This window comes from Triticum aestivum, chromosome 6B, assembly GCF_018294505.1.
Source record: "Triticum aestivum cultivar Chinese Spring chromosome 6B, IWGSC CS RefSeq v2.1, whole genome shotgun sequence".
In the NCBI taxonomy this organism is placed as follows: Eukaryota; Viridiplantae; Streptophyta; class Magnoliopsida; order Poales; family Poaceae; genus Triticum; species Triticum aestivum.
Window position 1 is genome coordinate 410,635,416 of NC_057810.1, and position 14,950 is coordinate 410,650,365.

At 43.6% G+C, this 14,950-nt stretch overlaps 1 protein-coding gene across 3 annotated transcripts; it reads right to left on the bottom strand.

The window, feature by feature from the left end:
* Positions 1-468: 468 nt before the first annotated feature.
* Positions 469-11,792, bottom strand: LOC123137291 (uncharacterized). Of its 3 annotated transcripts, none has more exons than XM_044556989.1 (5): positions 11,493-11,792; positions 10,390-10,468; positions 2,224-2,813; positions 1,217-1,991; positions 469-917 (listed from the first exon to the last, which is right to left on the bottom strand). In XM_044556989.1, exons 2-5 carry the CDS (start codon positions 10,397-10,399, stop codon positions 886-888), a joined length of 1,407 nt encoding a protein of 468 aa, XP_044412924.1. In that variant the 5' UTR covers positions 10,400-10,468; positions 11,493-11,792; the 3' UTR covers positions 469-885. The 3 variants fall into 3 exon arrangements, with proteins under 3 accessions (XP_044412924.1, XP_044412923.1, XP_044412921.1); XM_044556988.1 differs by having other exon boundaries at positions 1,177-1,991; XM_044556986.1 differs by having other exon boundaries at positions 1,177-1,991; positions 10,390-10,488; positions 11,493-11,770.
* Positions 11,793-14,950: the final 3,158 nt, after the last annotated feature.

A 14,950-nucleotide genomic window follows, 5' to 3' on the forward strand; every position in this document is an offset into this window, starting at 1 on the left:
AACAGAAGAAAAATAAGAAGCAAAAATGGGAAAATTAGAGAAAGGAAAAAAAACCGAGCCACTGGAAAAAAACAGAAAATAAAGTGTTTGAATTAAATATTAAACACAGTTCATTGTATAATAAAAATTGTATATCGCGTATGAAAAAAATGTTTATGGTGCATTTATTCATTGTTTACTTAAAAAATGTTCATGTTACTAAAATAGCGCTCAAGCATCTAAATAAATGTTCACACACTTTTCATAAATTTTGGTTTATTTTGGGGGAAGTGTTCGCACATTTTTTAGAAATGTTTGTGGATTTCAAACAGAAAAAATAAAAAAAAAGGTAACAGGAATTATGTTTGTCTATTTCTAAAAGAGTTCCCGCTTAGGCAAGAGCGTCCCTGCAGGTGCAGGCCGGCCCAGTTGGATTCATCAGAAAAAAATAACAAAACACCCCTGAGACACCGTTCAAAGCACTCGCTGTTTGTAACCCTCTGAAATATGAATCAAGCACGGGTAATCAACCAACCATGAGCTCAAACTAACAAGAACAATAAAACTAATTCATGCAGGACCTAGTGCCAAGCACGACCGCTACGCTACAACTACATATACCTCTTTGACTCCTCACCTCACTCTCATGATACAAATTATTACTACCTCTGTTCAGAATTACCTGTCGCTGAAATGAGTGTATCTAAGACGCGCTTCAGTGTGTAGATTTACTGATTTCAGCGACAGTTAATTCCGAACAGAGGGAGTACAAGCCATGAACTTAACCTGCAATAGAACAGATATAAAAGGCTCTTCAGGGAAAACGCGCTCAGAATTTACAGCAGAGAAGCCCCTTCCTCCAGCCTCGGCGCCGCCTGGTGCATCTCCGCTCTCCTTTCGCCATCCTCACCGGGCTGCTGATCCAGTCCTTCTGCAGTCTGTTCCACAAGTGCAACACAACAGAGGTATGAGATAAATGTTGCATTCCTATCAAACAAAAGAAAAATGATAAATGTTGCATGGTTCATGCCTTCAAGATTTATTTTGAAACACAAATGAAGATCAGCTAGTAAAAGTTTTCAATATTCTTTTCGAACAAAAATGAAACATAACCAGTAAGTACTATAATATATCTCCCAGATAAAATGACCGGTATATTTTCAGAAAGTACTTGCTGTGATCTGACCAGAAACTTACACTGGAAATGCAAAGGACCGGGTGCTGGTCGTGCTACTACCTGAACCGATGGAGATATTGCCAGAATAAGCAAGATGGCCAGAGTTTGACACTGGAGCAGACATAATACTAGGACCAAAACCCGGTTCAAAGGGAGGATAGCCGTTTCCAGTTCGAGATGGCGCTTTTGCACTATCAGGTGCATTATGTTCGCACACATTATCATGTTGTGCCAGCACAGGACTCCTATTAACCGCGTCATCATTAGCTCCTTCATCTATCTGGCTGGAACCATGTATATCGGCGGTACCGCCAGTCCCATGTTCTTTACTATTCTCCCCATTTGCTCCATTGGGCTCTACATTTTCAGCTGATGAAGTTGTAGCTGCTTCTGTTTCATGCATCTTGTTGGTTATTGTTTCACCCATAATACTTCCATTCTGATCATTGCTCTTCGCAGACGATCTTATCTCTGAACCTAGCGAACTCAGAGCATCAACCCTAGGTTCAGTTATTTCGACTTCATTAAATCCTTCAGCACTAATAGTATCAGTTTTCTCGAAAGTGCAGATAGGTCCAGTGGAAGCAGCATCTGAGATTGCTGATGTAGAGCATTCTGGTTTACATGTATCCTCTAGGGACCCATGACCAACAAAAGGATTATAGTGAACTATTAGGTTCAGTCCTCTCGCATCAAATGATGCCGCTGCATCACATTCTTCAGAGGTTGTTACTGAGCAATCATCAATGTTGTTCTTACTTGATACAGTATCATTAACAAGACCACTGGTTTTGGATGCAATAACTTCGACTCCATGACCCACATTTGCGGAAACCTGAAATTATAACAAAACCGTGTTTCTCAGCTTAACATCGTGAAGTTTTGGGTAAAAAAGTACCACCCTAAAGTGTGTTGATGCATTTATAGCTGAATATTCTTTCCTCAAGGACACCACTATATTTTGTATGATGGTTTTTTTACAATGCATCTATGCCATGATCATAGTGATGACAAGAAAAAAACAATTCTAAGTACTTGTGAGCTGTAACTCTGGACCAGTGGTGTACCTGCCTGACTGCTTCTCCATGGAAAGATAGCATATGATTTTTACTGGTTTCAGAGCTTATTGCACCTTTATGCAGGCACTCTTCTGCACTTTCGAGTCTAAGTAATTCTTCCAAACTTATTTTCTTCTCACTGAGATCACCAAAATTAGTGGCTTTACTCTTGCCCTCGGGACCATGTTTTTCACAAGAAGAATATCGTTTCTCATTGTTACTATCAGGAGCAAAATTAACAGGTAGAACTGCTTCTGGTTTGGGTTTGTGGAAAGCTTTTGCAGCACAATCTTTTTCTGTGTACGTCGGAGCATCATTTGCGTGTATCATTTGACAATCAAAATTTGGAGATGACTTTTCATCTACTACTTTATCTTCTGAAATCTTCCGAGGAAGAGGTTGTCCGTCATCAATGCAGACATCTTTGACAAAATTACCACCATAATCAAAAGAAGCAACACTGTCTGGCAATTTGATCTCCACGATGTCCTTTTCATAAGAAGGATCCTTCTGCTCTACATGTCCAGCTATGTCTACCATATCTTGTGCTGGATTTTTGTCCTCAAGCATTTTTTCTGTGAAATGCTCAGTCCTGCAAACTATTTCACAAGAAATACTATAACCATATGGTTGATGTCATCTAGCATCACAAATTCACCAAGACAGTCACAAAGTAACAAATCAACATGTTGTCAACAAATGTCAAGCTAGTGTTGTAGTATTATCATGACGCCAGTCTCCATCTTTAACCAAGTTATCATATGATGTACTCCCTCTGTAAACTAATATAAGAGCGTTTAGATCACTAAAATAATGATCTGAACACTCTTATATTAGTTTACGGAGGGAGTATTAAAATACAGAATTAAGCAATGATTTCCATTATAAAATGATCTTTTGGGCCAACCCTAACAACAAAGTGTAAACTGAAACTGATGGGGATCTTTTGCAGTTTTGTTTCTTTTCCATTTTGGTTGCTGCGTCCCTTTAATTGATGGAATTTTGTCCATTTTGGGCCTAGCCCAGCAGCAGTTTCAGAAATTCCTAATAAATCCTAGAGGCCCACGCAGCCCATTTGTGCAAGGCAAGAGGTGGCACTAAAGTTTAGTCCCACATTGCTAGTTTAGAGGGAGTTGGACCTCTTTATAAGGAAGGCTCCTTCCCCACTTGTATGAGCATGAGAACAAGAGGGACATCCACGCGCGCTCCTCCTCCGCCGCCCGCCTCGCCACGCCTCGCCACGACGCGCCGCGGGTTGCGGGAATGAGCCGATGTCTAAATTTTTGCCACGCACTACGGGTATACGAAAGGTCACTCGGGAGATGGAAAGTTTTTGCTGTAGTGGAGATTAAATGCGAACGCTGCACCCTTCGGCTGCTGTCTGTTCGTTTCATCTCCCTCGGTCCCTTCAGCTCCCGGCTCTGCCCTCTCGCCTCCTTCTCTTGCGCCTATAAAAGGGAGGTCGCTCCTCTCAGCAAGACGCACCAGAACTACTTCTTCCTCTCGCCACCGGTTCCTGAGCACTGCGCTGCTGCTACGATCTTCTCCATCCCGGCTTGCGGCGTGCACCGCAGGTCGGGACAGTAGGCCTCCGAAACCGCACTCTTTGAGTCCTGTACGGGAGAAGGGTGATAAGGTTTTTGGGGAGCGCTCTGCGCGACTACTGGCTGCTTCATCACGGACGATCCGGTCGCCGACGACTACTTCCCCGACGACGACTTCTTCCCCGACGTCCACGACCTCCTCGACGACATGGCAGGCGAGGACACCGACCCCAAGTCCAGCGCTTCTGCTGCTGCTGTGCCGTACGTGTTCTTCTCCTTTCTGTTAGAAGCCCTGCTACAGTTCTTGGCTCTAGTTTCTGTCCTACGTATGTTAGGTTCTATGTCGTATAAGCAACTTCATCTAGTGACTGTTCTAGATGTGTTTACCTCAAGTTCATATATGAAGACGATGTTTACCTTCTCTCTGTCAGATTGCATGACTTGCTTTATATTTGCTATTTTAGTCATGTTTTATCTACTATTTCTGTTAATAAAATCATTCGGTAAATTGCTCATATTTCCAACAATCCAAAAACCTTATTATAGGCAATTTACCTCGAATGGTTTTGCTGCTTCCATGAGACCTCCTATGTTTGAGGGTATCCACTATAAGAGGTGGCGCGTGAGAGCAGTCTTATGGTTTCAAACCATGAGTTGCTATGACGCCACTCTTGGCAAACCTGAAGGAGAGCAAGATGCCCAACAAGCACAAGCTTTTCAGAAAATGGATACCTTGTTTAAGGCTGCCCTCTTGAGTGTTCTTGGTGAGAACATAGTTGATGCTTATGCATCAATTGACAATGGAAAAGATATGTGGGACGCACTCGAGGCCAAGTTTGGGGTCTCGGATGCCGGCACTGAGCTGTATATCATGGAGCAATTCTATGATTACAGGATGACTGAAGAGCGCTCCGTGATTGAGCAGGCTCACGAGATACAGTCATTTGCTAGAGAACTTGAGCACTTCAATTGTATCCTACCGGACAAGTTTGTTGCCGGGGGTATCATCACTAAGCTTCCTCCTTCGTGGAGGAACTTTGCTACCTTACTGAAGCATAAGAGACAGGAGTTTTCCGTTCCGGATCTCATTGGCACTCTTGATGTGGAAGAAAAGGCGAGAGCAAAGGACACACGTGCTCGAGGTATGAGGGAGGATCTAGTGCCAATCTGGTACAGAAGAAAAACTTCCAGTCCCACAAGTTCAAGAACAAGGGCAAGTTTGATGGTAAAGGAAAGTTTGATGGGAAGAACAAGGCTGTGCAGCACACGAACTTCAAGAAGAAGAATGACAAGAAGAAAGGTGCTTGTCATGTGTGTGGAGATCCTGATCATTGGGCTCCTAGTTGCCCCAATCGCTATGACAAGCGTCATCCTGGGAAAGGCGGCAAGACCGCTAATGTTGTCATGTCGGAGACATTGACATGAAGGATGCTGGGTATGGTATATTTCCCACTATTCTTTCAGTATGTCATTCTCCTGATTGGTTGATTGACACGGGTGCTAATGTGCATGTATGCGGTGATATTTCCATGTTTTCATCTTATCAGACCGCAGGGACTTCAGCCGTGCTGATGGGCAACGGTTCAAGTGCTTCTGTTCGTGGTGTTGGCACGGTCGATCTGAAGTTTACTTTGGGGAAGATCATGCGGCTGAAGAACGTGCATTATGTCCCCTCCGTCAATAAAAATCTTGTTAGCGGATCTCTTCTGTGTAGAGATGGCTATAAGCTTGTCTTTGAGTCGAATAAATTTGTAATATCCAAGTATGGAACCTTTGTTGGTAAAGGCTATGAGTCAGGAGGCCTGTTTCGTTTATCCTTATCAGACGTTTGCAATAAAGTTGTTAATCATATTTGCAACAATAGTGAATCAAATGTGTGGCATTCACGACTTTGTCATCTTAACTTTGGTTGCATATCGCGACTAGCGAAGTTGAACTTAATCCCTAGTTTCACCACCGTTAAGGGATCTAAGTGTCAAGTGTGTGTGCAAGCTAAGCAACCTCGTAAATCTCACGTGACTGCGGAGACGAGAAATCTTGCACCACTAGAACTTATACATTCAGATCTATGTGAAATGAATGGTGTTTTGACAAAAGGTGGAAAGAAATATTTCATGACGTTAATTGACGACTCCACTAGATACTGCTGTGTGTATCTTCTGAAATCTAAGGATGAGGCTTTGAACTTTTTCAAGATCTATAAAGCTGAAGTGGAAAACCAACTTGATCGGAAAATCAAGAGGCTTAGGTCCGACCGTGGTGGAGAGTATTTTTCCAATGAATTTGATGCTTTTTGTGCGGAACATGGTATAATCCATGAGAGGACGCCTCCCTACTCACCTCAGTCAAATGGGATGGCCGAAAGAAAGAACCGTACTCTAACTGATTTGGTTAACGCCATGTTAGACACATCGGGTCTCTCCAAGGCATGGTGGGGGGAGGCGATATTGACAGCATGTCATGTCCTAAATCGAGTTCCCACAAAGAACAAAGAGATAACTCCATTCGAGGAATGGGAGAAGAAAAGGTTAAAACTCTCTTATCTGCGAACATGGGGTTGTTTGGCGAAAGTCAATGTTCCAATTCCAAAGAAGCGGAAACTTGGAACAAAGACTGTGGATTGTGTTTTCTTGGGATATGCTTTTCATAGCATTGGCTATAGATTCTTGGTTGTAAAATCTGAGGTACCTGACATGCATGTCGGTACGATCATGGAGTCGAATGATGCGACTTTCTTTGAAGATATCTTTCCCATGAAGGATATGGCTACCTCATCTAATCAGGAGGTGTCTAGTTCATCGAATCAGGAACCAGTTACAATTACCGAACCTGCCATTTCGATGGAACACTTTGAAAGTCCCGTGGAGGAGAACAATGAAGTTCCTATTAGGAGCAAGAGACAGAGGACTGCAAAGTCCTTTGGTGATGATTTTCTTGTGTATCTCATAGATGACACTCCCAGTTCTATTTCAGAGGCCTATGCATCTGAAGATGCTGACTACTGGAAGGAAGCAGTTCGTAGCGAGATGGATTCCATCTTGGCGAATGAAACTTGGGAGATAACTGATCGTCCTTATAGGTGCAAACCTATAGGATGCAAATGGGTATTCAAGAAGAAGCTTAGGCCTGATGGTACTATTGAAAAGTACAAGGCTCGGCTCGTGGCTAAGGGTTATACCCAAAAGGAAGGTGAAGATTTCTTTGATACTTACTCACCTGTGGCTCGACTGACCACTATTCGAGTTCTACTTTCACTAGTTGCCTCACATGGTCTTCTCGCTCATCAAATGGATGTTAAGACTGCTTTCCTGAATGGAGAGTTGGATGAGGAAATTTATATGGAACAACCAGATGGGTTTGTAATAGATGGTCAGGAAGGGAAAGTGTGCAAGTTGCTGAAGTCTTTGTATGGACTCAAGCAAGCACCCAAACAGTGGCATGAGAAGTTCGAAAGAACTTTAACAGCTGCAGGCTTTGTTGTGAACGAAGCTGGCAAATGTGTGTACTATCGCCATGGTGGGGGCGAGGGAGTTATGCTTTGCTTGTATGTTGATGACATACTGATTTTCGGAACAAATCTGAATGTTATTAAGGAGGTCAAGGATTTCCTATCTCGCTGTTTTGAGATGAAAGATTTAGGAGTGGCTGATGTCATTCTGAACATCAAGTTGTTGAGAGATGATGATGGTGGGATTACATTGCTTCAATCTCACTATGTGGAAAAGATTTTGAGTCGCTTTGGCTATAGTGACTGCAAGCCCTCTCCAACACCATATGATGCTAGCGTGCTGCTTCGAAAGAATCGAAGAATTGCTAGAGATCAATTGAAGTATTCTCAGATTATTGGCTCGCTTATGTACTTAGCCAGTGCTACAAGACCTGACATCTCTTTTGCTGTTAGCAAGCTGAGCCGGTTTGTCTCAAAACCGGGAGATGTGCATTGGAAAGCTCTAGAGAGAGTTTTGCGTTATTTGAAAGGCACTGTAAATTATGGAATTCACTACACTGGGCACCCAAAGGTGCTTGAAGGGTATAGTGACTCAAACTGGATCTCAGATGCTGATGAGATAAAGGCCACGAGCGGATATGTGTTCACTCATGGAGGTGGCGCTGTTTCTTGGAAGTCTTGCAAGCAAACCATCTTAACGAGGTCAACTATGGAAGCAGAACTCACAGCACTAGATACAGCTACGGTCGAAGCAGATTGGCTTCGCCGACTCTTGAATGACTTGCCGGTTGTTGAGAAACCTGTACCGGGTATCCTTATGAACTGTGACAATCAAACTGTGATCACGAAAGTGAACAGCTCTAAGAATAACATGAAGTCATCAAGACACGTTCAGAGAAGGTTAAAGTCTGTCAGGAAAATGAGAAACTCCGGAGTTATTGCATTGGATTATATCCAAACGTCTAAAAATCTGGCAGATCCTTTCACTAAGGGTCTATCACGTAATGTGATAGATAATGCATCGAGGGAGATGGGCATGAGACCCACAATATGAGTTGTTCACAGTGGTAACCTATTCTTTGTGATCGGAGATCCCGTGAATTAGATGTGGAAGACAAGATGTTGGTCAACTGGGAGGAGAGTGTCCTTACTATTAAAAATACCACTCCATGAAGATGCAATACTCTCCTAATCTGCATGGCAGGTTGATGTATATCTTAATGTGTTCTAAGTGGCTCTTTGAAGCAGAGATGTTGTCCTGCAGAACATCTTTTGAAGAACACACCTATATGAGTCTGATTGTCAAACGTCGCAATCTATGAGAGTAGGGTTCTCTCTAGTAAACTCATGAAAGGTCACGGAGTATATAAAACAGTGTTTTGGAACCAAAGGCAAATTTTGTGTGCCTCTGGGATTTGGTGGGGGATTGCTGGAATTTTGTCCGTTTTGGGCCTAGCCCAGCAGCAGTTTTAGAAATTCCTAATAAATCCTAGAGGCCCACGCAACCCATTTGTGCAAGGCAAGAGGTGGCACTAAAGTTTAGTCCCACATTGCTAGTTTAGAGGGAGTTGGACCTCTTTATAAGGGAGGCTCCTTCCCCACTTGTATGAGCATGAGAACAAGAGGGACATCCACGCGCGCTCCTCCTCCGCCGCCCGCCTCGCCACGCCACGCCTCGTCACGACGCGCCGCGGGTTGCGGGAATGAGCCGATGTCTAAATTTTTGCCACGCACTACGGGTATACGAAAGGTCACTCGGGAGATGGAAAGTTTTTGCTGTAGTGGAGATTAAATGCGAACGCTGCACCCTTCGGCTGCTGTCTGTTCGTTTCATCTCCCTCGGTCCCTTCAGCTCCCGGCGCTGCCCTCTCGCCTCCTTCTCTTGCGCCTATAAAAGGGAGGTCGCTCCTCTCAGCAAGACGCACCAGAACTACTTCTTCCTCTCGTCACCGGTTATTGAGCACTGCGCTGCTGCTACGATCTTCTCCATCCCGGCTTGCGGCGTGCACCGCAGGTCGGGACAGTAGGCCTCCGAAACCGCACTCTTTGAGTCCTGTACGGGAGAAGGGTGATAAGGTTTTTGGGGAGCGCTCTGCGCGACTACTGGCTGCTTCATCACGGACGATCCGGTCGCCAACGACTACTTCCCCGACGACGACTTCTTCCCCGACGTCCACGACCTCCTCGACGACATGGCAGGCGAGGACACCGACCCCAAGTCCAGCGCTTCTGCTGCTGCTGTGCCGTACGTGTTCTTCTCCTTTCTGTTAGAAGTCCTGCTACAGTTCTTGGCTCTAGTTTCTGTCCTACGTATGTTAGGTTCTATGTCGTATAAGCAACTTCATCTAGTGACTGTTCTAGATGTGTTTGCCTCAAGTTCATATATGCAGACGATGTTTACCTTCTCTCTGTCAGATTGCATGACTTGCTTTATATTTGCTATTTTAGTCATGTTTTATCTACTATTTCTGTTAATAAAATCATTCGGTAAATTGCTCATATTTCCAACATTAATCAGGTGCAAGCATTGAATATTCTTGTTGTGACTCTGAACTACCATCGTCCTAAATGCTCGATGACCCCGATAGAGGCGCTTCTTTCTACATTATGGAAAAAGTGGCTGGTGGTACATTAGCATGATCAAGACGCATCGGGCATGCCAGATTATTGGAAGCAAAGGTCCCAAGTTCAAGGTCCATTTGGACAGGTAGAGCTGCAAGCCTGCAACTGAGACTGATTGCAACCTGACCTGAATACATCATGGCACCTTTTCTGACTATTAAGGGGAACATGTCAACTTCAGTTCCCACAAGTTGCTGAAGGAACATATATTCATTTATTTCTGGTAGGGATGCACATCCCAAATATTTCTCATTCTTACTCTCAGAATCTCATTTGACAAATATTATGTTGAAGTTGTCAGAGTTAATAAAACCAGGCTAATCGTCAATATTGGTTTGTATCTAAATCAGTTGCTGGCTATGTACATATTCTAAGCACTAAGCGGACATCCACCTGAACTTTCAAATGGCAGTTGACTAGTCCAGCTACACGCACCGAGTCTAACAAGAAGAAATAGCATTCTCCCCATCATAAATTAATTAATCAACGAGATATAATTGGAGAGCAAAACTCCTCATATACTTGATCAAACCCAAACCGTTCATCAAAATAGAAGTTTACCTAGCTTCATGGTCCGCGGCCTATCTCGGCCAAGCCATCACCGAGCCCCCGATTCAGAGAGAGCAGAGTTGTGTGATTCCTGGAAATTGTGGCAGAGAACTATATATGTGTTAATATGAGCATGGCTTATTCCTGCCACTGTTTATACTAGCCAAAAGGGCAAAACTGCACTTGGTGTATGTTCAAACAGCCCAGGCGCCACATTATTTGCATGAACCAGCAGTAGTACAAACCGCAAGCAAACTGAACACCATAAGCATCCAAAAGTCAAAACTCAGACCCAATCTCACCAAACGCCAGAGATGGTCTCGATATGTTACTGGCCTAGACACGGTACCACAACCGTACAATCTGGTACAACAACCTACTGCTACTAAGACCTGAAAGAATTGAAATCTTTTTTTAGGCGATAAAAGAATCGAACTTGTTCTCACATGAGAAGCATGAGAAGCAGAGAGGAGATATACGCGTAGTACCGAATCAACGGGAAGCTGTTGTCCAAGAACGGCAAGAACACTCTCTCAGAAGAGAAAAGAAAGAAGAACCGGCGTCCGGCAAGAACGCGATGCGCACAGAATCTACTCCGGATAGCGTACCGGGGATTGGGATTGGGGTTGGAGAGCCGTGCGCCGATTCCGCCGTAACGGGTACAAAAGTTGAAGAAGCAGGGAGAAGCTGTAGTGCGTTTAATGGAATTAACTGCATGCTGCAGAAGTTGTTGTACTACTGTCGATAGGTAAGCGTGCCCCCAACAGCAGTAACTACGGTACAGGCAAGCAGGCAGAGAACAAGAACTCACCCGCAAATACTAGAAAACCACAAGAAGAAGAAGAAGAAGAAGAAGAAGAAGAAAAGTTTGTCTAATTGCCATGTGTTTGCCATCCTGTAGCAAAGTTGTGCTTCCTGGTTCTTCTCTGTCCTAGCTAGGTCAGATCAGTAATGTTTTTCTCTGCTGAGTTGAGGTCGGCACAAGGAGCAAACCGCTGGGGCATGGCGAGGAAGCGAAATTCATCTAAAAATCAACAAAAACCAAGAACTCCCACATAGGAAACCAGGGAAACAATCACGCGAAGGGAGAAGAAATGAGGGGAGGGGGGACTGACCTTCTGTTGGGGTTCAACTCCGGAAATCTGCTGGGCGTTCCCCTATTTCAAGAGCGAAAGGATCGCCGCGCGAGAGGCGGCCAGGCTTGCGAGAACACGGCGAGGATGGGGAGGCCAACGAACAAGAGTTTTCTTTTCTTTCCTTTTGAGGTTAACAAGAGAATTTTGGAATTGCTTGAAAAGAAAAATCCAGACGGAAGGATGAAGAGGTGTGACGAGTCCGCAGAGCTGTGCATTAAATTCTGATGCGCGCGCGCTCTCTCTCTCTCTCTACATATCCGGCCCCTTAATGAATGCTCAGGAAACAGGTCACTGAGTTGATTAAAGGACAGGCTTTATTTTCTTTTTTGCGAAATGATTAAAGGACATGTTGATGAGGAATATCTGAAAGTTGTCCAAAATTATTGTTTAGTGATGTGTGATTGTTGAATATCGCCCATGGCGATTTTGAAACCCTCGACAAAGAAAGGTAGATGTCATCCTAGTATTTTTCTTGCACACCTGAAGAGAAGAAAACTTTGCAACCAACCCCCTAAAAAATGAATTTTTTTAATCAAAATACAGCTGTCTCTCTATAAAATGGACGCTTGGTCTACACTTTGACCTCACGAATTTTGCATTGAGGTATTTTAGGGAGGAGGGATTATAGTCATTGCCCCAGGGATTTAGCCGATCTCGGTGAACTTCTTTAACAAATATCGTGCATCGGTGTTGTCTGTGATCTTGCATAGCATATTTACTCTAACAGGTGGTATCGAAATAAGGTTGTGAGAAGACTATGCAAAAGATCAACTGCGAGGTCGGGAGAAGATGGACCGGTCAAATCTCGGCATAGAGCAATTTGATCTACGCGTTATAGCCAAGTTCCATGGCAATTTCTAAAGAGCAGACAGAGTGACGGTGTGCGGGCTAGTTTTCTTGGTAGATCACGGACTATGGAATGGCTTCGGACGAGGAATACATGATTGATGGTCGATTTTTGAAGGAAGTCGCAGAGGGAAGCACAGGCGGTAAGACGAAAGACAACAAGTCGGGTAAGTCGCGTCTCGACATGGACATGGGGTTCACCAAATTTGATGTAGAGAAATTCGATGGCACGGGAAACTTCAGTCTATGGCAAACAAGAGTCAAGGATCTTGTGGCTCAACAGAGAATCTTTACGGGTTTGCAGAAGACGAAGCCAACCAAGGTTGAGGACGATATGTTGAAGGATATGCAAGTGTAGGGAGCGGCCACCATACGACTTTGTATTTCAAATTAGGTCATATATCATGTCATGGAGGAAATTTCTCCTAAGCCGATTGGTAAGTTGCTATATGTCCAAGTCGGCAACCAATAAACTGTATTTGAAGCAAAAATTCTATGGGCCAAAGACGCGGGAGGGGTCAGATCTTGTGGAGCACGTGGGTTCCCTTAATCAATTGGTCGCATATGTAGCACGTATGGACTTGAAGATTGATGATGAGGACAGGCTCCACTTCTTCTAGTTTTGTTTGCGACCATCCAATGAGCATTTGGTCATTACATTGACACATGGAAAGATAAACATCAACAATGAGGAAATCACCGCATCGTTGCTTGGATATGAATTGATGAAGCAAAAGAATGCACCTGAAAACGAGAGTACTCGAGCTTTGCGGTTGGCAGTCAAAAGTTAGCATCCCACGAAGGGATAAGAGGTGGCGAAGAAAAATAAGAAGGTTGAGTGCTTCAAAGGTAAGGAGTGGGAACATGTAAAGAGGGAATTCTTAGAAATGAAGGGTGGGACATGTCTAATGTAGTTACTCGCGGTGATGGCTCGGATGGTGATAGTAATTTTTTTATTGTATCATACATGCGGTCAACTAAAGATGAAGCGTGGATGTTGGATTCAGCAAACTCTTTTCATGTGACGCCCAAAAGGGAGTGGTTCTCTGCTACTTCTTGAGCTTGCGTTGGTTTCTCCTTTGGAGAGGAAAGGGTGGTGCATCAAAGTAGAGATAAGTATTTTCCTCGGTTAAGAACCAATGTATCAGTCCAATACGAGGAACACACAAGTCTCCAGTGATAGCATCTACACAAACAAACAAATACTTGCACCCAACATGATAAAGGGGTCGTCAATCTCTTCACGGTTACTTGCAAGGATGAGATCTGATAGAGATAGGTATAAAAGATAAATAAAAGTGCAAAATAAAGTAAAGATAAATAAATTGCAGCAAGGTATTTTTATGTTTTTGGTTTTATAGATCTGAAAATAATACGATAAGAATAGACCCAAGGGTCATGGTTTTCACTAGAGGCTTCTCTCTTGAAAGAACGCATACGGTGGATAAACAAATTACTGTTGAGAAATTGATAGAAAAGAGCAAAGTTATGACAATATCTAAGGCAATGATCATGAATATAGGCATCACGTCTGTGACAAGTAGACCGACTCCTGCCTGCATCTACTACTATTACTCCACACATCGACCGCTATCCAGCATGCATCTAGTGTATTAAGTTAACAAGAACGGAGTAACACATTAAGAAAAATGACATGATGTGGAGGGATAGATCCAATAAAAATGAAATAAACCCCATCTTTTTATCCTTAATGGCAACAATACAAATACGTGCCTCGCTACCCCTTCTGTCACTAGGTGAGGACACCGCAAGATTGAACCCATCACAAAGCACCTCTCCCATTGCAAGAAAAATCAATCTAGTTGGCCAAACCAAATCAATTGATCAGAGAGAAATACAAAGCTATCTTAACCATGCATAAAAGAGTTCAGAGAAGACTCAAATAATATTCATACATAATCCGATCATAAATCCACAATTCATCGGATCTCAACAAACGCACCGCAAAAGAAGATTACATCGAATAGATCTCCAAGAACATCAAGGAGAACATTATATTGAAGATCAAAGGGAAAGAAGAAATCGTGTAGCTACTAGCTATGGACCAGTAGGTCTGTGGTGAACTACACACACATCATCGGAAGGGCATCAAGGTTGATGTAGAGGCCCTCCGTGATCGAATCCCCCTCCGGCAGAGTACCTTAAAATGCCCAAGATGGGATCTCACAAGGACAAAAACTTGCGGTGGCGGAAAAGTATTTTTGGTGTACCCTATGGTATACGGGGAATATTTGGGTATTTATAAAGCTGAGATTAGGGTTGGAGGAGTCACCGGGGGGGCATAAGCTTGGGAGGCGCCCCCTAGGGCGCGGCCTCCAGGCTTGTGGCCACCCCGTGGCTCTTCTGGCCTCCTCCGAAGCTTCCTAGGTGTCTTCTTGTCCAAGAAAAATCGTCAAAAAGTTTCGTTTCGTTTGGTATTGATTTTATGTAAAAGACAAAAACAAGGAAAAAACAACAACTGGCACTAGGCTCTAGGTTAATAGGTTAGTCCCAAAAAATGATATGAAATAGCATAATAATGCATATAAAACATCCAAGATGGATAATATAATAGCATGGAACAATCAAAA